This window comes from Aspergillus eucalypticola (assembly GCF_003184535.1).
Source record: "Aspergillus eucalypticola CBS 122712 chromosome Unknown BO83scaffold_10, whole genome shotgun sequence".
In the NCBI taxonomy this organism is placed as follows: Eukaryota; Fungi; Ascomycota; class Eurotiomycetes; order Eurotiales; family Aspergillaceae; genus Aspergillus; species Aspergillus eucalypticola.
The window spans coordinates 795,698-820,339 of NW_020290284.1; the positions used below are offsets into that span (position 1 = coordinate 795,698).

The 24,642-nt window shown below is 51.4% G+C and overlaps 8 protein-coding genes across 8 annotated transcripts; 2 read left to right on the forward strand and 6 right to left on the reverse strand.

Annotated features, from left to right (window-relative positions):
• Positions 1 to 182: 182 nt before the first annotated feature.
• BO83DRAFT_336658 (GFA family protein) lies at positions 183 to 1,236 on the reverse strand. The gene is made up of 3 exons (XM_025528455.1): positions 711 to 1,236; positions 419 to 627; positions 183 to 361 (listed from the first exon to the last, which is right to left on the reverse strand). The coding sequence occupies exons 1-3, from the start codon at positions 829 to 831 to the stop codon at positions 281 to 283; spliced, it is 411 nt and encodes a 136-aa protein (XP_025388997.1). The 5' UTR covers positions 832 to 1,236; the 3' UTR covers positions 183 to 280.
• Positions 1,237 to 3,078: 1,842 nt separating this feature from the next.
• On the reverse strand, positions 3,079 to 4,640 carry BO83DRAFT_426492 (uncharacterized protein; the record flags this gene model as incomplete). Its single annotated transcript, XM_025535285.1, has 3 exons — positions 3,079 to 3,093; positions 3,155 to 3,364; positions 4,593 to 4,640. 3 exons carry the CDS (start codon positions 4,638 to 4,640, stop codon positions 3,079 to 3,081), a joined length of 273 nt encoding a protein of 90 aa, XP_025388998.1.
• A 784-nt stretch (positions 4,641 to 5,424) lies between these two features.
• Positions 5,425 to 8,355, forward strand: BO83DRAFT_407767 (uncharacterized protein; the record flags this gene model as incomplete). The annotated part of the gene is made up of 9 exons (XM_025533991.1): positions 5,425 to 5,579; positions 5,633 to 5,690; positions 5,780 to 5,886; positions 5,948 to 6,283; positions 6,338 to 6,781; positions 6,831 to 7,090; positions 7,142 to 7,901; positions 8,045 to 8,102; positions 8,142 to 8,355. 9 exons carry the CDS (start codon positions 5,425 to 5,427, stop codon positions 8,211 to 8,213), a joined length of 2,250 nt encoding a protein of 749 aa, XP_025388999.1. The 3' UTR covers positions 8,214 to 8,355.
• Positions 8,356 to 10,524: 2,169 nt separating this feature from the next.
• Positions 10,525 to 13,554, forward strand: optB (small oligopeptide transporter, OPT family). The gene is made up of 2 exons (XM_025531122.1): positions 10,525 to 12,633; positions 12,691 to 13,554. The coding sequence occupies exons 1-2, from the start codon at positions 10,938 to 10,940 to the stop codon at positions 13,353 to 13,355; spliced, it is 2,361 nt and encodes a 786-aa protein (XP_025389000.1). The 5' UTR covers positions 10,525 to 10,937; the 3' UTR covers positions 13,356 to 13,554.
• A 184-nt stretch (positions 13,555 to 13,738) lies between these two features.
• Positions 13,739 to 15,855, reverse strand: BO83DRAFT_377936 (cytochrome P450). The gene is made up of 3 exons (XM_025531123.1): positions 15,754 to 15,855; positions 15,323 to 15,649; positions 13,739 to 15,209 (listed from the first exon to the last, which is right to left on the reverse strand). Exons 2-3 carry the CDS (start codon positions 15,619 to 15,621, stop codon positions 13,955 to 13,957), a joined length of 1,554 nt encoding a protein of 517 aa, XP_025389001.1. The 5' UTR covers positions 15,622 to 15,649; positions 15,754 to 15,855; the 3' UTR covers positions 13,739 to 13,954.
• Positions 15,856 to 16,364: 509 nt separating this feature from the next.
• Positions 16,365 to 19,243, reverse strand: BO83DRAFT_407770 (DNA cross-link repair protein PSO2). Its single transcript, XM_025533992.1, has 2 exons — positions 18,141 to 19,243; positions 16,365 to 18,090 (listed from the first exon to the last, which is right to left on the reverse strand). Exons 1-2 carry the CDS (start codon positions 19,032 to 19,034, stop codon positions 16,468 to 16,470), a joined length of 2,517 nt encoding a protein of 838 aa, XP_025389002.1. The 5' UTR covers positions 19,035 to 19,243; the 3' UTR covers positions 16,365 to 16,467.
• Positions 19,244 to 19,996: 753 nt separating this feature from the next.
• On the reverse strand, positions 19,997 to 20,456 carry BO83DRAFT_426497 (Sm-like protein LSM2; the record flags this gene model as incomplete). The annotated part of the gene is made up of 3 exons (XM_025535286.1): positions 19,997 to 20,028; positions 20,110 to 20,360; positions 20,443 to 20,456. 3 exons carry the CDS (start codon positions 20,454 to 20,456, stop codon positions 19,997 to 19,999), a joined length of 297 nt encoding a protein of 98 aa, XP_025389003.1.
• A 475-nt stretch (positions 20,457 to 20,931) lies between these two features.
• On the reverse strand, positions 20,932 to 24,442 carry BO83DRAFT_377940 (uncharacterized protein). Its single transcript, XM_025531124.1, has 4 exons — positions 23,694 to 24,442; positions 21,298 to 23,640; positions 21,211 to 21,264; positions 20,932 to 21,186 (listed from the first exon to the last, which is right to left on the reverse strand). Exons 1-4 carry the CDS (start codon positions 24,139 to 24,141, stop codon positions 21,182 to 21,184), a joined length of 2,850 nt encoding a protein of 949 aa, XP_025389004.1. The 5' UTR covers positions 24,142 to 24,442; the 3' UTR covers positions 20,932 to 21,181.
• Between the last annotated feature and the right edge of the window lie 200 nt (positions 24,443 to 24,642).

The following is a 24,642-nucleotide window of genomic DNA, read 5'->3' on the forward strand; positions in this document are numbered from 1 at the left end:
AAATTTTTCGCGTATCTGGCAGTTAGCCATGGTGGTACTATGCCTTGATCCGTCGTGGCACGCCATTCTTTAAAAGCACTTAAACACCGATTCTCAACGCTGGTGGCCAGGTCTCACTCTTTACAGGCCTCTTAACGAGCGGGACTGGTTGGTTAAAGGGTGTGATATTCCAAGAAATGAAAGTGAATTCGATGAATATAGAATTGTTTCAATAATAACTACATTGCATAATATTCGTCATATCATAGCATGTTTTGTGAACCCTCCATTCGGTGCTTGCTTACTCGGGCATATTCTTGAAAGGCTTCTCCAAGTGCTCCTGGCAGAAAGGAAGCTTGCTAACGGTCCAAATCTCGGTGTCCTGAAAGAGAAATCTAAATCAGTAAGGGGGGCTATTCCCCGGGATCGCAGAACATACGGGCTTGAGATTTTTCTTGATTTCTGTGTCAAAGGTACCAGCTTTCAGGGCGATGATTTCTGGGGCCGCGTCGGGATCATGCGCGATGGGTGAGCCACAATCCGAACAGAAGAGACGGTGCACCGCATGGCCGGAGGATCCCGTTCCAGACCACTTCTTGATGGGTCCATTGACGGTCAATTTGTCCTTGGGGACAACGGCAACTAGAGCTGTTGGGAAGGTCAGTAACCATGGAACGGCCTTGCTTAGTTCGAACTTGGCTGGAGGTGGGGGAGCCAAGGAGAACACCTACAGTAGGTTGACCCGCTTTGACGCTGGCAGTCGTCACAATGATCGTACCCCACGATGAGGGGTGCGTCGATGTCCACGGTGTAGGTGACAGCCTTGCACAGGCAGTGGCCGGACAAAGGCATTCTGGCAATAATTGGATGGAGAATTGGGGAGGGTGTTGGAGAATGCTGATTGGAGAGAAAGGAGAGACTGAAGGCGACCAAGGTGCTCACGAGATGAGGACCCTCGAGAAAAGTGGAAGACGAGGCGACGTATTTATAGCTGACATCTTGCCCATCCGCGAGGTTGAGAAGATTATCACCCAAGGATCCGGTGGAAGAAAGCCGTTCTCGTTGACGACATGGCTGGATGGGCTGGAATTGGCGTTGGCCGCGACCGTCTGAGAAAACAACAATTTGTCATGCCCTGAAGAGGGGCGCGCCTTTGCGTCACGGGACGACCTCTGCTTCGTTTCTCCAATTTCTCCACTACTCGTCCCTCGATGCGATGCACGGTTGCTTTCCTTTCTTTGTTGCGCCTCAAAAAGAAACTTCTGCTCTAAGCCCCCCTTGCTCACTTTCTCGGACTCCATTTCCAGCGAGTGGATCTCTCTCCCTCTCTCTCAGAGCAGGTTTCGCAACCAGCCGCGGTAGTAGTTACGGAGTTACGCCGGAATCCAATCACTCCCTCACTGCACTGCCCTGCACTCTCACCAATCATCCTCCAGCTGCCCCATATCAATCAGGGTGCTGATCGCACACTTGACATGCTGCCATCCCGAAATGGTGTGGCCGGTTGTTCCAATAGACGTGTCAATTTCAGTCCACAAACCATGCTGAACCGGATAAGGTGCAGTGCTGGTCCCTCTTTCCGTCCTACTCTTTCCGGACAAAGATTTGTCACGCTCTACCCCGGAGATGACCGGCAATGTGCTCTGAGTTAGTAGTCCATGATCGTGGAGATTTGAGATTCTTGATCCCGAATGGGGGAGCACTGGCCGCCGATCGCTGGCCGACAGCTTCGCGACACGCGGGTCGGCGGGGGATTTGTTGAGGTCACCTCAAAGCCCGTGAAGTATCCGGTCAACCGAGCAAAAGACGCTTCCTGTGCATTACTCCACACCATGCGTGAGCTCCGAGTCATAGTGTGTGTGTGTGTGGTGTCGGCAAAAGCAATTATCTGCTCACCGAATGCCAAAATTTGGGCGAATGTCAGATCTGCGCGGGGTATCCCTGCTCAACATCTCCAGTCACGTATGCAGCACAATGTCCCGGAAGGCTTGATACCTACTTGGGCAGATATCATGTTTGATCCATGATTCGACCTATCATCTGCTGGAGTTGAAACCTTGTCCTCTGAAGCACTGTCATGTTCAGCACGGTGTGTAGGTAGACATGAAGAAACTTGTACATCGTTGCCGAGAGCAAACAGATGTACTCGCGTTCAACATCACCCCTGCGTTTGGTCGGTCTTCATGGCCTAGGCTGCACTTTGTCGTACGCTGCTTACTCCTGGGGCATGACACTAACTGTGCAGCAAGATGTCAGATAATCCCAAAGGATGGCCCCCAAACAGAGCTGCAGAGAGTATGCCACTGCATCATGTTTTGGTTTTGGCGTAGAGATTTGGATGTGACAGCTTCCAGTTCACCATCAACTCGGGCTCTGGTTCGGTTTCTAAAACAAAATAGCCGATTGGCATCTACGGAAATATAACCTTTCTGGGAAGGACCCAAATGCGTTCGATCACTCTGCATATGCGAAGCCATGCACCCAATCATTGCCTATGTATTCTATATTCGCAGTAGACAGGGTGTCTATTGAGCGAAAGGCATGCGAGTTATGGACCAGGGAAAGAGATGTGATAAGGGCCGTCAATGATCACACATGGAACAAATATGATCGTATGGCAAGCTACCGACTGGTCTTCAACCAGTCCATGTTTTCGGTTGTCGGAAGCCACTCACAGACAGAGATGCATCTCAATGCGAGGCTCAGCTCATAACGTGGACTTCGTAGTGCTTTGCAAAACATTCGTTGTGACTTGATAGGTCTGCACAACAATTGTGATTATGTTATGTAGAAATGACAGAAGCTAAAATTAGCCATCCGTTCTCTCTCTTAAGACATGTCTCGGACTTATTCATTATCTGATGCCCAGATGTTCGAATATGTGGCTTATCTTGCACAGAGTAACAAATTGCTAGTGGTTATATTTGTTACAAATAAGACAAACAGAATACCGAATTCGATCTGAAACTGTCATCATTCCTGCTAATGGACTCCGGTGTATCTGCTTGCTATGGACTATTTGTTTGTGATTAATTCTGTCAAACTTGAGTCTTAGTAGGGTTAGCCCCGATAAGCATGTTCGATTTTGTCAGCAGCACTCTAGACCAGTATCAGCTATGTTCAAGATCAGAGACAGGTAAGGGCCCCTCAACATATTGATTTTTTTTACACTTACCTGCATCTCTGCCACAATCCCACCGCGAGGGAATTTTCCGCCATGTATTGTCGATTCAGCATGCTGAGCCTCCCTCGCATCATCCTTTGTAATGTACACAGAAGCCTCTCCTGGTATAGCAGGGACCCCAAGGGCCTCGTTACGGTCTGCTATCGATCGGACCTGCGCGGAGACGGACCCAGGACCAGGTGCCTTGTTGAAGGCGCGACCCTACATTAGACATACTCATCAGATATGTTCACTTACTTAGAAGGAGCAGCCATGAAGCTCTTAGCTCCGCCGCGTGAAGATCTCGAGCATCCTCCTGTGTAATGTGGCTCTGTGGCTTTGGCGATAAAGCCTCCAATTTCTCATTGAAATTCATCCCCTTTTGCCACCCCAGAGCACATCAGGTTCAGGAAAGATTTATTTACGGATAGTAAGAAGAGGTATGGGTACAATGGCTAGTGAGAATGACAAAGCTGCTATCAGTTTCTAGAAGCAGATATTGGCTCAAGTGCTGTGGTTTGGCTTTCAGGATATGTCTCTACTAACAACCGAAGGACAGCCACCGGAAGACTCCGTAATTGTTTGAATCTAGCTGGGCCCAAATACTACCAATTTTGTCGCTACTACCAAATAGTCTGTGTGGACCTTTGTCGTCACTGCGCCTTCACAGAACTCTACTTAGAGACTTTGCTATGTTTACAACCACCCCCCCCCCCCCCCCCCCCCGGCCACTGATCCACATCCATTCTCTTATTGTCCAGTAATTGCACCTTGGAAAATATGGCGATTTACTCAGACTAATGGGTGGAATGACAGCTCAAAGCAACCTCCATTGCGAATCCAACGGTGGGGCGCTGTTGTAATATCGGGACGCCTTCAGGAACGTCTATATTCGTCTACAAAGAACGCTCTGCTCCACGAGCACGCGAGTGCTTCTACTGCAACAATCCTAAAAGACACGCAAGCACCTTCGCCAGTGTCACGTCACATCACTCGATGTAGCAGCAACCTTCTGGTGCGTCTGTGGCACAGTAACATCGTATTTCGCCAAGAATGTGGTCTGATATAGAATCTTAGGTCTAGAGACCTGGCCGGCAACTTGCAGGTCTTCAGTGGAAAAGCCACTACCCATGCGTCCCGACCCGATCTACAATCGTGTCACTTGAAGGGTTACAGTACTGTACCAAAGGGGTGGTACGCTACATATGCGCTTGGCCGCATCAGCAACCATAGGGGTTGGAAGGAAAAGGGAGGCAGATTGTGTTACTGTTGATGGTGGTTCAGGCATGTGGCTTTCTGATGACCTCATCTCAAGCTGACATTTGATCCAAGCCACTGGGACTAGTCTCACGCCATGAGCTCTGTAGCCAAATGAAGGGGCAAGTACTAAGGAGCTATGGTAATCGGGGTATCCTTCCCTTGTTGAGGGAGAATGTCCTAGCAGACATACCATCTGCGTGCGCATACGTGTGAGCATCGCGAGAAGTTCCAATGCCATTGCACCCTTCTAGCGGGTTAGTCATCGTTTTTCCTACTATCTATGTCTGGTAAAGTAGTAATTTTTCTTGGTAGCATAAGGATACTATGTATGCAGTTGGTGTTGTCAATCATCGTTCCAAGATATAACTCAATTCCGTCGCTTCATGAATATATCGATGCTGGAATTCCGCCGATGACCGTTGCAGTGTAGAATGAAGTATGTCTTATATCTTCTACTATACTATATCAATGAATCCCAACCTTGGGTTGCAGGTGAATGATTTGGACTAGCAGGCCAAGAGTCACAGCGAGAGCGATAAGCACAAGCCGGTACCGGGATATGGGCCAATGACAGTACGCCTTCTTCCCGGTTCCCGTGATTCATAAAGCCGGTTCCGGCACAACAAGGCTTGATGGCCATGAGTTCCCAATGGAAGCATTTGGGGATCTCTAGGCAGCAAGAATCGGTTTGGTTGGATTTTTGACTGGTTATGGATAGGCTCGTCTTTCTCAGTTCAAATCACTAAAGCATCTTTCCATCGCGTGTGGATACGCCTCTATATATTTTTGCCGGGTAATGACGCTATTGAGTCCACAGCATTACTACTTAACCGTCACGAGTTTGTTGGCAGCTAGCTCCTAGCACTTTTGATTACTATAAGGGCTAATAAGTTACTAAGTAATATGTTATATGAATCATAAATCTCCGTTATATCTTGGCTTTAGCACTAACCTTGCCAGGTAACTTGTTACATTCCAAGACTTCCGACTTCTTCGCATTTCTCACTCTATCGGAGATTAGAATGGCGCTATCTCCGCGTGCTGCTCCAGAGCCAAATCTTGGCCGCCGGCGTCTCCAACATTCATCATCGCAACAACAGCAGCATGAGCCACCGGATCATAGAGCTCGAGCCCGCCTGCAAGACGTATCATTTGCAATGGCATCTAGCCAGCGAACGTAAGTCATCTTAACCCTCTTATACAACCAGAACTAACATGGTTGGATAATAGACCTTCACCATCGGTGAAACGAGGTAAAAAGGCCTGCACTGAGTGTAGGCAGCAGAAGGTATGAAATGTGAACGCATGATTGTCTTTCTTATAATGAAATAATTGGAATTCTGTATCTCCGAATGACTGTCTCTAACTGAATCGCAGGCAAAATGTGACGCCTACTTGAATCCCAGTCAGGCGTGTTCGCGTTGTTTAAAGTTGAACATCCAATGTGTTATATCAGATCCTTTTCGTCGGGAACATAAACGAAAGTAGGTTAACTATATGCTTCCCAGGAGCCAAAGGAGATCAAGTGTGACCATCTCACAACAGGCGACTTTCCGAGCTCGAGCAAGAGACAGACGAGCTGCGACGAAGACTAAGATATACACAATCTGACCCCTCTCGACCCTCGCCCATCGCGATGCTAACGGCCGCGGCTGAGATGGGAGTTAACCCAGCAACCGCCGATGGCGACTTGATCTTCCATGCTCAGCCGCATACACCCCCAGTTGAAGGTTCGCAACACATATTACCTTCCCCTGGACTAGGACCGTCGTTACCAGGACCAGAGATGGTTTCTGGTGTACGCGCCCCTGATGCAACAGAGCCCCGTTCGCTGAACAACGTTTACCTTACCGGAAGTGAGATAGACGAGCTCTTCCAGATGTGAGTATACCTCTGCCCGAAAGTGTCGTTCTTGGCGTTTCTGATGCGGAACAGATTCTTCCATCAATATGCTTCCTTCCTTCCAATCCTTGACCCAGAAACCACACCAAACGTGTATTATACACAGTCACCATTTCTGTTTTGGTCTATAGTCGGGATTGCATCCCGGACCTATTCCAAAAACCCAACCTTGCTAATCGCTCTTGCACGCACTGTGAACGAAATGGCCTTCCTCTCGATTATATCGGGAAGTTCAGCGTGGCACAGCATTCAAGGGCTGCTGCTAGTCCTGACGTGGCCATTCCCGAAAGATGCCAATATGGCGGACGTGACGTTCCCATTAAGCGGCATGCTTCTACACATTGCCATGCAGAACGGTTTACATATCCCGATGTCCAGTCATGAGTTTTCTAAGAGAAAGAGACTTCCTGCCCCATCAGAAGTAGAAATGATCAGACGATCAGAGCTTTGGGCTCATTGCGTTATCGTTTATCAGCGGTACGTTCTTGGTGCAGGATATTCAATCCTTCGTGCTAAAAGGGTACAGTGCGTGTGTAATAAAAGGACAACCCCCTCGCTCTCTGAAGAATCTAGAACCCGATGGCGAAATTAAACATTCGTTATTTCAGAGGATTTCTCCGTCGTTGGTACTTGAACTGAAGTGTGAGGATCTGAAAACTCGCTGTAGTACAGCAGTACTGGAGCTCGGGGTTCGGGACATATCTCCCGAACAAGAGAGATCGCTCGATATACTCTTACGGGCGTATGATGACCAAGCGCTTGATCTGGAGGCGCAGGCGTTCTCAGGTAAATCTGTTCATCTATGTGTCAGCTGTCACAGAAGCTAATGCATAATAGCGTACGATAGGTTTGCTACGAGCATGTGTCGTTTGAGTATCCAAATATTCCATCTCTTTCGAAATCCCAATTCGTTCTCATCAGGTTGTCTTGCAGCTCTGACGACAGCCGCTTGTGACACCATTAGTAGCATACATAATCTGGGACAAAGCATGGCCGGCTTTGCTACTTCTCCCATCCAGATGAATTATGCCCTGCTTCTAGCGTCCTCGGCCCTTTTACGGGTACTGAAAGGCCCACATTGGGCTACCATGGATGTTGACAAGGCTAAGTCATCTTATTTCACTGCAATCAACTTGGCCAAGCAAATGTCAGTTGACAACTTTGATATCGCGGCCAAGACAGTCATGGTATTAAGCCAATTATGGAATAGCACCAAAGCGTTCCGGAAGGCAGATGGGAGTGAATACCTTGCTCTTCGGATTCGGAGCCGGTTGGTTGTCAGTCCTGTTATCGATACGGTGTGGTGGTGGCGAGAAGAGTTCGACCCCCAGTTCTATAGCACGGGCAGTTTCCAAAACATTGCCTCTGAAGGTAGGGCCATGCATTCTGATAGCAGATACGGGCGGTTACTGACGCATCTCGCATGTACGATAGGCACCGATGCAAGCCGCGATAATGCAGGGACTTCAGGGACCGCGCCTGGAGGCTCTACGGATCGGCCAGATTTCTCGTATTTTGACGAGCAATTCCAAGCGGATTTTGAATGGGCGTTGACGGATGAGTTTCTCTTCGCGCCCACCGAACCGTATGGACCGCTGTAAGTCGCCGATTCCCGTGAGAGCTGCGAAAGCAAAGAAAAAGAAAATAAAAAGAAAAATCAGGATGGACGCCCATGATGGCAAACACCGCTACGCCCCAATTGAACCCTCGACGCCAGATCATCATTCGATCGGTTTACAGGGGTGAAGTGACGGGCAGTCTATCGCGTGATTCCTATAGCCAACATAACTCACCAATAGTCTCGAGATAAAAGAAAAGGGGGGGCTTGCTACTACAGGAAACGCCAGATCATGGGATGGAGAAGCATAAGGTTCAAGCCAGCCGGTCGACCCAACGGAGCCCCGGGTAGTCCAGTGAGCTAAAGCAAACCTGGCATATGCAGAGGACCTACCGGACGTCTGAGTGCCTGGTCGTCGTATATGGGTGTGCATGCCCCTGTAATCATGGCTGCTATAGGCGTTTTGTCCGGCTAAACTGTAAGCGCAATATGGATCCCTATTTTGTATGAAATTACATTATCTACCTCGTATCTGTTAGACGCGGTACCCACCACAGATCGGGGCTTCTAGTCTATCTAGGAAAAGGGCTAGATTGGAGATGTAGCGCAACGGTCGATATTAACTCATGTCAGTGGTTCGTGGCGAGCCCATGATTCATAAATTAGCTGGCTCTGGTCTTATATCCGATCTTGTTGCCTTCGAAATTACTTTTTGCCCCTCGCGTTATCGGCTGATACGCCAATCTTCGTGCTACATGCCAAGGAATCAGCACTCCATCCAGCCCTCTGGTGGCTTTTCAGTGGCTGCGCCTAGCTTTTCTTCTCGGCAAAAGAAGGCTCGCTTAAAGAGAAAGTATGAAAACGCGTCCGAACTATGGAGAGTGCACAGGCACCTCGAAAGGGAGGGGGTGGATGAGGGGCGAGAAAAGCAAAGGGAATAGACAAGTACGTACAGTAGGAAATATGTGAAACGAAGGAGATCGGGCAGTCGGTCAGGTCGTTGGCGCTAAATGAAAGGAAGGATGACCAGCGGTCAAGTGACTACAGGCTAAACCGGTTGGTTGTCTCCTTCCTTTTCGCCTCCTTCCTCTTTCTCTCTCTTCTCACTTGATTCAAGTTGCTTCCTGATCAACTACCCCTGCCACACACACACGCACTAAATCGGGGTTACATGGCATCAGCAAGGGGGACAATCCTTTAACAGTCAGAAGGGGGGGGGGGAGATGTTCGAGAATGAGGTTCTATCCCCCTCTTGATGGCGAAATGCCATGTTCCATGTTTCTATGCAGCCCGGAAGGCTAACTGGGGACGGTGCATCCCGCCGTGCCGTTAGTGGCAGACGACGGCGTGGATAGGGCTCTTCCACACCATCCAACTAAGCAGAAGAAGGCAGGTACTAATTTAATTTACGTCGATATGATACACTTGGTCTGCGACTAGTCTGGCATGGACCAATCTGGGGATTGACTGTGTCCATTCAATGTCTACTACGTAGAAGTGCTCAGCTGCTTATCAGTCCCACTTCATCCTCCGTCCCCGCCGGCCCCAAAAACAGTCCGCGCATTGTCCAATGGTCGAGGCTGGTTTGTCATGGACTAGTGCATGATAACGGAAGAGCAGGAGCAAACGGTGGTCCTCGTCATGTCACTGTGGAAATGCGATCTTCGTGCTGAGTGGCTTCGATCACACCTGGATGGCCTTTGCCCCAGTCCACGGCGCGACCGAGTCGATCGACAAGAATTCTGCACGGGAAATAAGGAAAACAGGAAGAATGCCACGCGATGCGAGAATTCAGAAGAACATTTAAGGAAAAACCTCGGCTAGACCACTGCCAAGTCCAGACAATCCCCGATTGGCTTTCGCTGAAGCCGTGTGAACGATAGCTCGAATACATTTGCGTCCAGCCAATTCGCCGTGTGAAGCCCGCCGGCGCTTCGCTAGCTTATCGCAAACAAGCCTGGTGCAAAAGGGGCTAGTCCGCCGGACCAGACCCGGGGAAAGTGTCCATAATGTCTTGCCCTTCTGCTGCCGCCGTATCAGCGTTGCTTTTTCCGCCGATATTCGTTGGTAATCTTTTCTTTATCTCTTAGGCACTGGTTTGCATTGGGATCCCTCTTCGTCCAACACAACAAACTTGCGTGGTCTCGTTTCCCATCTTGCCACCACCCCAACCCCCGATCCTTTCGCTCACATCCGAGACATACCTCCGGTCAAGGGCACCCTTTCCCCCCTCCCCCTTCAGACTTATTGCAGGCACCCTAGTGGTAGCTTGTTCTTTCCTGATTTATTCGCCGAATCAAGTGCACGTGTGCATTTGGTCGCGTGTCAACTCCCGTCAATGAGAACGCTCGAATGTTCAATTCCCCACCTGGGTCGACTGCGAACGAGCTCTTCCGCTGTACTAGTAGTAATTCAGCTGGCTCACCGGACCGGAACGATGGACAGTAGACTTCCTTTTGCCCCAATTTTTAGGTTCTGGGGCTAGCTCCTTCACCGGAGGGGCGCGCCTTATGCGCTTCGGTGCAATTTATCGGTCTGCGCGAAACTATGAGACTCACTCATCTGAAATCGCCTAGGCAGCCAAATTGCAAGGAGGGTAGGGATGGAAGCATTCCTCGAGGGCCGTGCATGTCGTGCATGGGCTGACAATGGCGAATGCGCACTCAAGTCCGCCACTGGCTGGATCTACTAGCTAACGCACGACTGGTTCCAAGTTCAACCCAACTACTACCAAAGCTAAGACACATTCAGGTTACATCGGAACATGGCGAACAGACTGGGGTAACTGATAACTGGAGAGATAAACTCTCCCGCAATCAGTGGACGCCACCAGCTCGTTTAATTTATTTCCTAGTCCGATAAGGCGTCGGGTTACCGTCGGCTTTATTTGCGCCTCTCGTCGTTGCGATGCAGGAGAGGGTAAAGTGAGTGGTTATATGATGCTTTCATCCGCCCCCGTTTTCAGATTCCGTTGTTTTCTCCTTTGAACCAGTGGAAGAGTTCCGCGCATGCTCTATTATCTTCATTGAATTTTCCCTAAGCCTTTCTTCGTGCTTTTCCTCGTCGACTGCCGCGATGAGTGAGAAGGAGCAGGCTTTCAGCACGGCGGTGGCTGATGAATCCTCCCCGGAGGCAGCCACCGTCCATCTCAAGAACCTGAAGGAACAGCACCATTGGGATCCGAACCTTCCCGACGATATTGCCGATGAGATCGACGAGGCCCTTCATACAGATGACAAGGGTGCCCGCGTGGGCATCACGCAGGAGCTCCTCGATAATTCGCCGTACCCCGAGGTGCGTGCGGCCGTGCCTAACTACGATGAAGGAGGGCACACCAACACCCTTCGTGCATGGGCCATTGGTTTGATCTTTGCGACTATCGGTTCGGCGCTTAACATGTTGTTCTCTATGCGTGACCCCTACATTGTTATTCCTTCCTACGTTGCCCAGGTTGTCGCCTACCCTGTTGGTGTCGCATGGGCGAAATTCGTTCCCAGCAAGAAGTTCCGCTTCTTTGGAATCGAGTGCAACACGAACCCCGGTCCATTCAGCAAGAAGGAGCATTGTCTAATTGTCGTCATGGCCAATGCTACCTTTGGTGGTGGTGCTGCTTATGCGACTGACGTCTTATTGGCCCAGCGTGCCTTCTACAACCAGCGTTTCGGGTGGGCATTTGAGATTTTCATGTGTATCTCGACTCAGATGCTCGGCTTTGGTATGGCTGGGTTCTTCCACCGCTTCCTGGTCACTCCAGCTGCCATGATTTGGCCTTCCAATCTGATCAACTGCACCCTGTTCTCGGCGCTTCATGACCACAGCAGGCCCGATCCCACCAAGGTCGCCGGATGGAGGATTGGCAAATACCGCTTCTTCCTCTACGTTATGATCGGGTCCTTCTGCTGGTACTGGATCCCCGGCGTTATCGCCCCGTTCCTCAGTGTCTTCGCCTGGGTGACCTGGATCAAACCCCAAAATGCCGTGATCAACCAGCTCTTCGGCGGTGATACCGGCCTGTCACTGATCCCTATGACCTTTGACTGGACGCAAATCTCTGGCTTCAACTTCAGTCCCCTGATCGCCCCTTGGCACGCCATTGCCAACACCCTTATTGGTATGTTCATTTTCTTCTGGATTGTCACCATTGGCATGCATTACAGCGGCATGTGGTGGTTCGAGTACTTGCCCATAAGCGATTCGAACAGTTATGACAACACTGGTGCGCAGTACAATGTCTCCAGAATCATGAACAGTGACTTCACTCTCAATGTTCAGGCGTACAAGGAATACTCGCCACTCTTCCTATCCACCACCTTCAGTCTCTGCTACGGACTGTCATTTGCGACCATCATTGCTATTCTCATCCACACCGGTCTGTTCCACGGTAAAGAACTGTGGGTGCGTTTCCGCAATTTTGGCAAGGAAGAGGAGGATGTCCACGCCCGCCTGATGTCCAAGTACAAGCCGGTGCCCCTCTGGTGGTATGCCGCGGTCACTTTGATCATGATTGGTATTGGTTTGGGCATGGTCCTGGGATACCCCACTCACCTGAGCTGGTGGGCATTCTTCGTTTCTCTGATCATGGCTATGGTGTGGTACGTACCAATTGGTATCGTGCAAGCCGCCACCAACATCGCCATCGGTCTGAACGTCTTGACGGAGTTCATTGTCGGCTACATCCAGCCCGGAAAGCCCATGGCCATGATGTTGTTCAAGACCTACGGCTACATGAGCATGTACCAAGGGCTCTACTTCAACCAGGACATGAAACTAGGTAAGCATCCATCCCTCACCCCTACAAGCCAGACTCAACCCACTAACCTTTACCCAGCGCACTACATGAAACTTCCCCCAAGAGTCACCTTCGCCGCCCAAATGATCGCCGCCGTGTGGTCTTCCGTCGTCCAAATCGCTGTGATGAACTGGGGTCTCGCCACCATCAAAGACGTCTGCAGCGAAACCCAAGCCGACAACTACACCTGCCCCAACGGCCGTGTCTTCTACCAAGCCTCCGTGATCTGGGGTCTGATTGGCCCTCAACGCATCTTCTCCCCAGGCCAACTCTACTCCGGCCTCATGTGGTTCTGGCTGGCCGGAGCCATCCTCCCCGTCGTCATCTACATCGGCGCACGCATGTACCCCAAGAGCCAGATCCGCTTCCTCAACGCCCCGCTCATCTTCGGCGGTGCGGGTCTGATTCCCCCCGCCACCCCCCTCAACTATCTCACCTGGGGTCTGGTGGGTATCGTCTTCAACAAGTACATCCGGGACCGCTGGCGCGGCTGGTGGATGCACTACAACTATGTCCTGTCGGCGGGTCTGGATGTCGGGTTGGATCTGTGTACCATCCTGATTTTCTTGACCCTCGATTTGACCAGTACTAGTTTCCCGACTTGGTGGGGTACTAGTATTGCCAGTGATACTATGGATATGGCGGGTACGGCGGTGCAGAAGACTGTGCCTGCGGGGCAGACATTTGGACCGAAAAGTTGGTAGTGAATTGAAGGGTTGGATGGGGTGTATGTTGGGATGTGTGTATTGATGATGATGAATTGGGGCGGGGGGTGGACTATTCTTCTTCTTTTTGTGTGTATATGCTACGCAGCTATGATCACGACCCCCTCTCTCTGCTAAGCTATTAGTGTAATTCATAATGTGAATACTTGTGACATATTTTGCTTTGCATATTGGGTTTCATGGATGGTGTCTTTGTGAATGTTGCTGAGACATGTGATGAATTATATCGAATTCTGATGAGTGTAGATTAATTTACATGTTCAGGTTGTTTTCAGTGTGAACGATGAGAGGAAAAGAGACCACACTGTATGAATAGACACATGTCAAGAAAAATATCAATAATGAATTGATCATCTCATCATGTCATTTATTGCATATATGAATGCTAGCTATGAATATATATATATATATATATATATATATACTAATCCACTCTTGCAACTCGCTTATACATATACATCAAAATCGAAAACTCTTCCATCGTCGCGCCCACCCCTTTCTCCGGGAAATATTCTATGCACGGGGGACAGACGGCTCCTTCGGATATCTCCATTTGCGGATACAACACAACCACTCGTTCAAGCCGAACCAGGCTGTCTGCGCTTCATACCGACCTGCAGTCCGAGGGGCTTCCTCAAGAAACCCTCTCTCGTCTCCATGGGGCCTTCCTGCTGCATCTCGAATTCAAAAAGACGGAAGACTGTACCGCAGATAACCAGGAGTTCCATCTCCGCCACGTTGCGACCGACACAGGCTCTGGGACCGGTGCTGAAGGGAATGAAAGCGGCCTTTTGACGAGCGGTGAGGCGGGCGGGGTCCCAGCGCTCTGGGACGAACTGCTCGGCATCGGGGCCCCAGATCTCCGTGGAGCGGTGGATGGTGTAGCTGGGCACGGAGACAATGTCGCCGGGGTAGAAGGTGTGGCCGGAGATGGTGACGGGGGGGTTACCGGCGGGGATTTCACGGGGAAGACCCATAGCGGAGGTGCTGTGGATGCGCATGGTTTCCCAGATGACCCATTGGAGGTAGGGGATGTCCTTGACCATGGAGTGGGTGGGGACGTCGACGTCTTGAGGGATGGCTTCGTCCAGGACCTTGTGGAGCTTCTCGATCACACCGGGCGTGCGCATGCACCAGTAGAGGATGGCGCAGGAGGTGTTGGAGGTGGTATCGGATCCGGCGATCAGCTGGGTCAAAGCTTCGGCGGTAAGTTCGGCGCGACCGAGCTTTTCGCCGTTGCCATCCTTGCCTTCCATGAGGCGGGCAAGCAGGTCGACACGGGTGTTGTTGGCCATGACTTCGGGGCGGAGACGCTCGTTGACACGGGCGACGGCAATACCAGCCAGGTCCTCGACGGCCTGAATACCATCACGGAAGAAACTGTCGGGGATGTACTTGGCAAAGGGCTTCAGGGCCGGGTAGCAACCCAGGGTGGCGGAGACTTCACCGCGGCGGTTGAGGACCTCGACGGCTTGGACGTAGGAGGGGGGCGAGTCGGGAGTCTTGCGCATCTCGGCGAAATCCTTGCCCTTGTCGAGCATGCCGAAGGGAGCGCCGAAGGCCAGGTCACCGATGATGTCGAAAGCCAGGTAGTTGAACCAGTTCAGGGCGTCCAGACTGGCGAAACCGGTCTTGGGGTTGCGCTGGGTATCGGCCATGCGGTTCCATTGCTTGACGAACAGCTCGATGTTGCCGTGAATGTACTGCTCGAACTGGCCGATGGACTTCATACTGAAGGTGTGGGAGACGGTCTTGCGCTTGCGGGTGTGCTCCGCGCGGTCGCGCGTGTTGAAGAGACCACGGTGAATGGAGACGAAGGCATCGTAGAAATCACTGGAACAAGGCGTTGATTAGCTTCTGAAGAATGGTTCCATATGCCAGGGATAGTCCAGGAACGAAAGTAAAGAAAAGGAAAAAAAGAAAAAAAAAGAGGAGGGGGCACGTACGACTTCAGGAAACCATTTCCGTGGCCGTAAACAGCCTGGATGGCCCCATCATCGGCGATGGAGGTATGACGGGGGGCGAGGCGAACGAGCTTTCCGTATTTCTTGTGAGCGTTATCGACAGCGATGAAACGATGACCGCGACGAGTTTGCAGGAGCACCCAGAAATTGGTGAAGGCGGCCAGACCGGGGGCGGGGATATCACGAAGGTGAGAGCGTTGTAGATAAGGAAGGAGATAGTAGAGGACTAGCAAGGCTAGACCCAGATAGGCCCCGTAGGGTGACAGGAGCAGGGCGAGCATGATTGTTTTTGTGGGGGAAGGTATCTAGCTGGTTGAGCTCGGAAGTTAGCATCGGCAAATGCAGTGAGGGAGAAGCAATTCCTCAGCCGCAAAATGCAGCCGGGAATGTGGGTGCCAAGGAGACCAACTTACCTCCGAAGCAATAAGCAACTATAAGGTAATGAATATCAAAAAAAAAGTAAATTGGTTGGAGAATGAGAAGATATCAAGAACTAGTCCACCTCACTCAAATATCGCCATGGATGAAGAAGAGTGTTTTCTTGTTCGAGAGGAAGATGGTTGAACTGTTCACCTCCTTTATTTTTTGAGTTGAAGCACCGAGCATATTTATGGCAGACGGGCAGCATTGGATCCCCGAGGCAAAGACAGGCAACGGAAGGGAAAATCGGGAGTCTCTGCTGAGCCGCGACTGATCTGCCAGCCGATTTGCAGCGCCGGTCCCCTTGCACTTCCCCGCTTGTGCTCGGTTGTTAACTTTGTTCGCATATACTTTGGGATACTCTGGAGTATTCCTGTGGGGTTGGTGGGAGATCCTGACCCCAAAGGGATCATACTTTGGATGGATCCATGGCGATAAATGGGGATACAGCCAGTGAGAGAGATGCCAATGGTCAACCGGTCATGGTTGCTTTCTAATGATTGATCTCGTGACTCCGGGGAGGCAAGAGTTACGGATGCATTAAAGGTAATCAATGTGCATGACTAATGTATTTATGTACATATCTCGTGACTTGTAACTACTTACAGCGCTACTCCTGACTTGCCTCATTTGGCAACATGTCCCGACCCGCCTCTTAAGGAATCCTTCTGATCCTTTGGTAGGTTTTCTGATTTAGTGTCTATTCCCTACCAACGACTTCCCTCCACGCGGTACAATCCATTCTTCCGTTTCTCCGCCTCCCATCGCTCAATCCACGCCTTCATGCGCTCCCGACTTTTCCGGCTACCCACGTTCACCGTGGGTATCACCCGTCCGATCCGGAGTGCACAGCAGAACATGCTCAACTCCCGAAATGAGCTGTGCTCGCTGTACGGCACTCCAAAGCAGGCACTTTCCCGCGTACTCCCCCGCTGTGGCACCAGGTCTTTCGCAGAGAAGGGCGTCTTCCAATGCGCCGAGTTGAGCACCACCGACACCGGTGGGTTGTCCAGCATTCTTCCAGCTGGCGGTCGATACGTCCACCCCGTGGGTCGAAATCCCACCACCCGCGTGAAGTGCGGCTTCATCGAGTCCAGATAGTCGGCCAGCGTCTCCGCCCGGATCTCAAATAGCGTTTGCATATGCACCTGCGCCTCCGTGGGATCGTCCGTCAGCAGCGATGACAGCGCAGCATCCTCGAGGCACGCACAGACCCGCTGCTTAGCTGGCGTTGCGTAGATTTTGCTCTTCAATGCCCGCGCAATCCCCAGGCAAATGCGTTCCTTGCCGATGCTGTACGTCCCAATCACCACCAATAACCGCCCCGGAGGACGGCTTCCTTGTGTTGGAGACGGGCGGGATCCAGTCACAGCTGTAACAAACTTGCTCAGCATTCCGCTTTTCCCATTGACTGGTCGTCCGAATGCTCGGCCGTTGGTATCATTAGCGTCTTGGTCGAGCTCAACGCAGAGGTCCGCGCAAGCTTCAATGACGTCTTCTTGGCCTGGGAATGCGTACTTAGGGCTCAGATAGGTAGTGTCGAGATAGCAGGCGTCGATTCGTTGCTGGCGAGTCTTGCCAGTTGCGGGATCAGTGATCTCCGGGCGGAGAAGAGCATGTTGCACATGCAACGGCGAGGCGCGAAAGTCACCACAGTGAAGGACACGGTGTGTCCTCTGCGAGGGGCCGGATCCCATTGATTTCTCGAAAAGAAAGATGGCGCTCCCGGGACAATGATTCGCTTCGATCAAGGTCACTTGCGCTCCTCCCGTCCCCGGGATTTCCGTCTTCTGTTCGAACTCAAGTGGTACAAGCCACTTCCTGTCAACTTTCAATTGCTGGCACACCAAGTTGGCCGTAGGCCTGCTGCAGTAGATTGGTCCATGGCGCCAGGACCCCGTGAGGCCGATGTAATGATCGCTGTGGAAGTGACTGAGGAAGTACGCGTTGCACCCCTCGACGGCTCCGTATCGAAACGCATCCACACAGAGGGAGAAGCCAGGGATAATCTTGTAGAACGGACAAGTCCGCTGATAAGCCTGTTTGCCACGGGACGCAACCTCGTTGGCCGCCGCTGCATCCCATGCTGTATCTTCCGCGTTGCCGGCCATGAGCTTCGAAAAGGCCGACCTCGTTCCTGCGACGCCAGAGGCATATGGGTCACGCTGCGCTGGTCTCGCGATAGCAGCCCGGTCGGCAAGACTCATTCCTTTCGACGACTTCATCTCCGGTCCCGGCTCCGAATCCGGGTCTGGCTCCGCCTCTGGCTCATGTTTCAACGACTCCGTAGGCTTCCCATCAAGACAATCGTTGACATGTACCGAGACATCCTAGAACAACCATTACCACTAGCACCAAAGACACAATTGGCACAACTTACCGTCTCAGACAAGCCTGTCAAAACAGCCTGACATACAGGACACACAGGCGCTTCACAGCCAAAGTCTTCACCCGAAACCCCGCTATCGTCAAGTCCAATGTCGTCTTTAAAATCCTCATCATCGTCAAATGCACCTAAGAAATCTTCTTCCCCTCGAAACTCGTCCTCTTCAAGATCGTCAAAATTCGCGTAAACATCATCGTCGTGGCTCGTGGCTTCTCTTACCGGTGGTGTGTCGACATCGACTGCGGGAGCCTGGGTTTCGTCTGCCGAGTTTATTTTCCCGTCCGATACCCCGGCCTCAATCTCAGTCCCATTCTCGTATTCCCTGAACTGCTCCAGATCCTCGCTCTCACTGTCCGATTCATCAATGAATGGCCCGCTGATTGACCGAGACGGCTTCTGAGTTGACTTCGATTCAGTGCCACTCTCGCTCTCCGTCTTCTTCTTATCCTCCCCACTCCCATTCTCAATATCATCCTCCAGCGATATACCCTCCCCTACCCTCCTCTTCTTCACACTACCCCCATTCTCCTGAAACCGTTCATCCTCCTCCTCTTCCTCCCAAATATCCTCCGGCGTCTTCTCCCTCACATAGTCCCCTCCATTCGTAAAACTAACCACCTTCTTCGCATCCTCCAAAAACAAACCCCCGGCACCAGCAGCCCCATTCCCACCCCTCACCCCCGAGGACCCTTCATCGCCAGTTGCATCATTCTTCTCCGCCTTCGTCGCGAACTGCGTGATCCGCGACTGCCGAGACGTAGCTTTCGGCGGCCCGTCCGCCTTTTGGAAGAAACTGAGAAGGCTGGTGTTGCGTTTCGTGGCTTTTGATTTCGCCGGCGTTGACCGAGAGGGCGTAGATGGTTTTCGAGGAGGGAATGGCGTAGGCATGGTTTGAGCCTGGTGATTGATCGTGTGCTTTCGTTGCTTTATCGCGTGGTCAAAGTGGCGGGCGGGCGGATAATTTATGCGTGAGGGTATGGTTATGTATGGCGGATTGGAAGCGTTAAAGCATATTCATACAAGATTAAGCCATGAATATAATATGGAACAGAATAATTAAGATGTATCTGTACAGATGGTTGCCTCATGGAATCGAGGAGCGCGGTGAGTAGAATCAGAGGCAGTCGAATAGCCAAAGCGGCGAAAAGAGATAAGGCGCGGGCGCGGCGGGCGGAGACTCGACTCGATTTTCGCGACACGAAGTCAGGTGACCGTTCCACCCATTGGTTTCCATTTGCGGTTGTTACTATCAAATTAGAGGAGTGAGAGTAACTACTACTATTTATGATGGTAGGCGGATGGGCTTTGTCATTTGTTTTTCATTCATTTTTATCCTAGCTACTAGGTATCCGCACACTCTGTTCCTTTTCTTTTTATCATGTGTCCAGGAGAGCTTTACCAGTAAACCTAGTAGTACCCACTAATATTCGTCCTCCCTCTGAAATCTAGTACTTCTAGTAGTCAGTAGATGTAGTATGTATGCAGGTGCACCTATCATCATCACCATAATTCAGCATCTGCAATTCCGAGCAGATCAAATCAGCCCTGATCATAGGAGCAGTACTCCGTCCAGTCACTCTGCTCTGGCCCGATGCTTTTCATCCACGCAGACCCTCCTCTTTATATCTCTCTCTTTTCTCTCCGCCATGTTTAACCATGGATATCAGCAACATAATAAAAGTGAAACCCGCATGACAACGACAAACATCATCACATCGTGAAGATTAAATCTGCAAATCAAAGAAGAAATAGAAAGAAAAATACATAAAAGAGAAAAGTCAATCCCATCCGTAGAGCAAAAAAAAAACCCAACCAACCATCAAAGCGACATTCGGTCAATCAAAGCAAAATCACCGAGCTTTGCCAGCCTGGTTCGCAGCCTCTGTTCATACCACACCATTATCAGCAGTCCATACCCCCAAAACACGCTCAAACAGATAGAGAGACCAGGGATGAAGCATACCTCTCCTCGTCGCATCCTCCAAAAGCCCAATATCGACCTCTGACCTCGGCAGCATAACATAGCGCACCACACTACCACGGATAAACATGTTCTTCACGGAGGACAGATGCGGGTATTTATCCAGATCCAGAACGTCGACATCATCCAGCTTAATGTTCAGGTACTGGTCGACGGATTTGAGGGTGCCGCGGATGCGAATGTCGTTCTTGAGTTCGATGGTCACCGTTTGGTTGGTAAGGGTCTTGAAGAAGCTGCAAAGTAATTATCCCCGTGGTGGGAAGTATTAGCGTGGTTGCCTTGGTGCTGGTTTGAGAATCTCGGGCGCTTTCTTACCTGAAGAAGAGCATGGTTGCGGTGCGAGGTGGGGGAGAATATGGAGGGGTATTGATGCGGTCGGAGTTGTGGTTTTGTTGGTTAATTAACTAGTAGCGCATTTACTGCTGAAAATTTGGTAAGGAGGTATCGATTGGGTCCTTTGCTTGCGGGGCTGGCGGTGGGAGACGTGAAGACGAGGAATATGCGATCATCTGGAGCTGCGGGTATGATGCTGCGGTTTGGTGTTGAGCATTGTGAGTGGTCACGTGATGAACTTGTCAGCTATGCTGGGTATGGCATCTAATCGTGGAATCACAACTGAATTATTCTGAGTACTCTAGTTGAATTTGGAGCATGCTTATGATGTTTACCCTCTGTCAATCAGGTAGGCTTGATTCAGACATGCGAGACGTCAACAGCAGATTGCCGGGTGTATATCTCCGATTTAACCTACTACTTGTACTACCAGCTAGTATACTAGTAGCTACAAAATATATTATATCAACTCTGCATGGGTATCAAGTGAGTGTCATTGTCAACAGCTATCCAACCTAGTGTCCACCAGCCATTAATCTGCATTCATCATCTCTCGTTCCGCAAAAACAAAGGGGTATTTGAAAAGAGCGATAAGAAAGACACAACTCCCGCTATTACATTAGATGCGCCACCAGGGCAGCTTGGGGTTCATAGTGTACCTTGGGCAGCCCGAATGAAACCTCGGCGTCGAATGAAAAGAGAATGGACGGAGAAGCACGGCTCAGCCTTTGCTGGATTTCCGTCCGTGACGCTTCTTCTTCTTCGACCTCGGTTTCATTGCCCACCCCGACAAGCAGGTCCAGCCTGCACCGTTCTTGCGTCCCTCATCAAACACACTCCCAATGCCTGCCAGCAGGTCTTGTTGATCCATTCCCAGCTCCGTTTGCAATTTTACAAGCCATTGTTCCCAGATCCAGCCACCTAGCACACCCGTAACACTGGCGACATCTGCCGTGCTCCCGACTGGGCCTTGTACCGCTTCGCATTCTTCAATGAGACTCTTCACCCTCGGATCGGGTGTCTCCCTAGGCGGTTCAGGCTTGACCGGCTCAGTACCCATAGGTAGGAACATCCAGGCTCGTTTTACATCCGCGAAGTTCTTCTGCAAGCGACTGAGAAAGCCTTTGGTTGGTGTCGGGTCGTAACCCAGAGCCCTGAGACCGGACGCAAATTCAGCTGACCTGGCAGATGCCTGCGGGCCAGCACGTGTGATTTCTGCATCCATGACAAAGAACTCCAAGTAACCACCTGGCTTGAGGCAACGTCGACATTCTTTCAGGCAAAGGTCATACTGGTCTTGGGCCTCCCCAGACGGGCATTCTTTCTTCAACAAAGCAGGAAGAGAGCGGGCTGATATCACATCGAACTTATTGTCGGCGAACGGCAATTTCCACAGTTGGGATACAGGAAGATGCCGGTGATTGGGAGGTCCTTTGATGCCTGGGTTGACCTCCTGATGCTCAGTAAAGACGGTATAAACTTTAACATGAGGATATTCGTGAGCTAGTTGCCAAGCCCATTCGCATGAGGCGTGTCCGCCGAGGTCGAGGATCCGTAGTTGACGGGGAGTTCGTTTACGCGTGCTGGACAGCTGCTTCAGAGCAGGACTCACAATGAGGCGACCCCCGTTGATATATCTCAGAGCATCCATGGCCCACATTGGTTGACGAATTTGAGACAACACAGTCTGCTCCTTCTCGACTATGGAGAACTGGGCCTTTTCTGCCAGAGCCGAGTCCATTGTTGAGTTGCGAGGCGCCAATGAGAAGGGCCCTTTATAAGCTGGACGTTCCGGACGAGCGATCTCATAGTTTCCACGCAAACGCTTGATGTGCGCATCTGTTAAGCCCAGTCGGACAGATTGAACAGCATCAAATCTCGTGTTCCGATGCACAAAGGTGTCCCGACTGCCGGACTGTTGCTGGACCGCCTTGAATCCGCGCCAGTATATGGAGTCTCTACTCGCTAGTAAAGAGGGGCGAGAGCTGGGTGCTTCTGGAAGAGCTTTGGCAAAACGAACCGACTGCTTCCGGCTTAACTGTTTGGGTGATTGCCGGTCGGTCTTGGGCCCAGCTTCCTCGTTGTAAGCCTCTTCATCCAACATGTTCACGGGATTGGTCTCATTAAGAGCTGAAAGGTAAGAAGCCTGGGCTGCCAACCAATCGCTGGTCCGGTCCAAACCCGACATTGCCTTTTGCTTTAGTTCGCTCTCATAGTCCTCGTCTCGTTCGTCCTGATCGTCCGGGCCAATGGGCGGAAGAGCATCGTCCATAGCATCATCCTCAGAGCATGCTTGATCATTGAATTGATCGAATAATTTGGGCGTCTTTTCCTCGGGAATTCTGATAGCGGTGGGTGGTCCGATGGGATCATACACGGCTGTCAGTTGTTCTTCTGTCGTCCGTTCGGGGTACTCTATGACATGCTCAACTACCTCCCCTTCGGTCCGGGAGAACGGTAGCTTGTAAAAGCTCTCGGCAGTGGCAGAAGTCGGCGGTTTATTTCCACAGGGGATAGACCAGGTGTGACGTGCTCGTGGACCCAGTGAAGCAAAGAAGCCACCAGGTGAGGGTATGCTCAGCCTGCTGAAACTATACCCTGAGATTTCCGACGCCGGGGTGGCATCGTCGGCACTGCGCGGGCGTTCTGGAGGCATACGGATCTGCCACATCTCTTCGTTGGACTCGGAAGTTTCCGACCAGGGATCTGGAGTTCCATCGAGTGAGATGTGCCTCAGTGTCTCCAAGGCATCTGCAGGAAGAGATACGCCCCGGTCAGATGGTGTATCTCCCCTTACTGGCTCCGCATCCAGGTCAATTGACGACGCGGTCGACTGGCCGCCCGGGATCCGTGGAAACCTGCCTAGGACCTGCCGCCAGTCCTCGTTGGCGCTCTCAATAGCGATCTGAATGCTTTGGGTATCCGGCTCCGCCTCAAGATCTTCATCCTGCGAATCTTCTAGCTCGTGACGAACATGCACATCTTGCGCAGTCCAGTCGTTGTCTGGAAGGGACTGCAGGTCAGGAGTTGCTGGAGCACTGATGTTCGACACCTGGTCAGAGGAGACACTGCCGTCCAAGGACGGCGGGGCATGCACGGCCGGCACCGAATGGGCAAGCATTGACAGGGCAGCAGGGGAGACAGGTATCTTCGGCGGGGAGTTGGCGGGATCGGGGAGCTCTTTGCAGCACCATGCAGTGATGGCCACATTGTGGACGACGGTATTGTGAGACTGGGGTACCGGCTGCGGGAGACCGGAGAAAAAACTGAAGTACGCGTCGTGGGTGTCACCAAACTTGTTGGTCGGGTGCTAGCGAAGGAAGTGCACTCATCACTGATGTCCGAATCGTCATCCGTTGCATCGTACAGGTCTTCAAACGGCTGCATCTGACGCTGCCATTCAGTGTCTGAACAAGAGGAGACGGAGCCTGCGGATATTGGCGAGAAGAATCGAGGCAGTCGAGACCCTGATGAAAGCCCGCTGGTCTTGAGCTTCAGCTGTGGTGGCTGTGGAGGTTGCGGTGCCTTTGGTGTTGTCTGCTTGGCACTGGATGCAACAGGCTTTGTAGAGTCTGCATAATGCGCCTCGCGCGCGTCCTCTACTATCGTATCAAGCCTCGTTCCTCGCACCTGTCGCAGAGGTGGGCATCTGCCCGTTGCGGGACGGTATACGTCCGTCATGATGCCCAAATGTGCCCGATGCTAGTGTTATCCTTCTTTCGATTACGATATGGGATGCAGGGTATGATGCAGTAGACAACGTATATCCAACGAAGCAGCTAGGGTATCCCGATTGCAGTTGACACCGATCAACGGTTCAACGATTATCAGAGAATTAGCAGAACGAATGATTACCCAGCTACCAGAACTGAGAACACAATAACTTGACAGAAACACAAAACACAAAGAAAAAGGTGGTGAAGAATCCGACCGAGACGGGGTAAGGTGAAGATCACCTTTGGTGACCGGTAGCGCTCGCTCTACTAATAAAGCGCTGGAAAGAGGGGGAAGGGAGGGAGATCTGGAGGGAACACCCTCCCACCATCACCAGACCTGCAGGAACTACTGCAACATTGCGCACAAAGCACCCGTAATCCCTGCCACTGGACAAGCTGAAGATGATATCATTGGTGGTGGGATGATGGGCGCTTCGGCCACGACGAATCCGAACAGTCGGCCAGC

What these genes read in the sequence shown, in the direction of transcription:
- BO83DRAFT_336658 (XM_025528455.1), bottom strand. Translation starts at nt 831, where the DNA reads ATGCCTTTGTCCGGCCACTGCCTGTGCAAGGCTGTCACCTACACCGTG. An exon ending in TCAAAGCGGGTCAACCTACT is followed by an intron (nt 628 to 710) that starts GTAGGTGTTCTC and finishes CCTTCCCAACAG; the next exon opens with CTCTAGTTGCCGTTGTCCCC. An exon ending in TCAAGAAAAATCTCAAGCCC is followed by an intron (nt 362 to 418) that starts GTATGTTCTGCG and finishes TTTCTCTTTCAG; the next exon opens with GACACCGAGATTTGGACCGT.
- optB (XM_025531122.1), top strand. Translation starts at nt 10,938, where the DNA reads ATGAGTGAGAAGGAGCAGGCTTTCAGCACGGCGGTGGCTGATGAATCC. An exon ending in CAACCAGGACATGAAACTAG is followed by an intron (nt 12,634 to 12,690) that starts GTAAGCATCCAT and finishes ACCTTTACCCAG; the next exon opens with CGCACTACATGAAACTTCCC.
- BO83DRAFT_377936 (XM_025531123.1), bottom strand. Translation starts at nt 15,621, where the DNA reads ATGCTCGCCCTGCTCCTGTCACCCTACGGGGCCTATCTGGGTCTAGCC. An exon ending in GGAAATGGTTTCCTGAAGTC is followed by an intron (nt 15,210 to 15,322) that starts GTACGTGCCCCC and finishes GCCTTGTTCCAG; the next exon opens with TGATTTCTACGATGCCTTCG.
- BO83DRAFT_407770 (XM_025533992.1), bottom strand. Translation starts at nt 19,034, where the DNA reads ATGCCTACGCCATTCCCTCCTCGAAAACCATCTACGCCCTCTCGGTCA. An exon ending in TGACAGGCTTGTCTGAGACG is followed by an intron (nt 18,091 to 18,140) that starts GTAAGTTGTGCC and finishes TGGTTGTTCTAG; the next exon opens with GATGTCTCGGTACATGTCAA.
- BO83DRAFT_377940 (XM_025531124.1), bottom strand. Translation starts at nt 24,141, where the DNA reads ATGACGGACGTATACCGTCCCGCAACGGGCAGATGCCCACCTCTGCGA. An exon ending in CTCCCGCAGCCGGTACCCCA is followed by an intron (nt 23,641 to 23,693) that starts GTCTCACAATAC and finishes GGTGCTGCAAAG; the next exon opens with AGCTCCCCGATCCCGCCAAC. An exon ending in CCTGCTGGCAGGCATTGGGA is followed by an intron (nt 21,265 to 21,297) that starts GTGTGTTTGATG and finishes AGAACGGTGCAG; the next exon opens with GCTGGACCTGCTTGTCGGGG.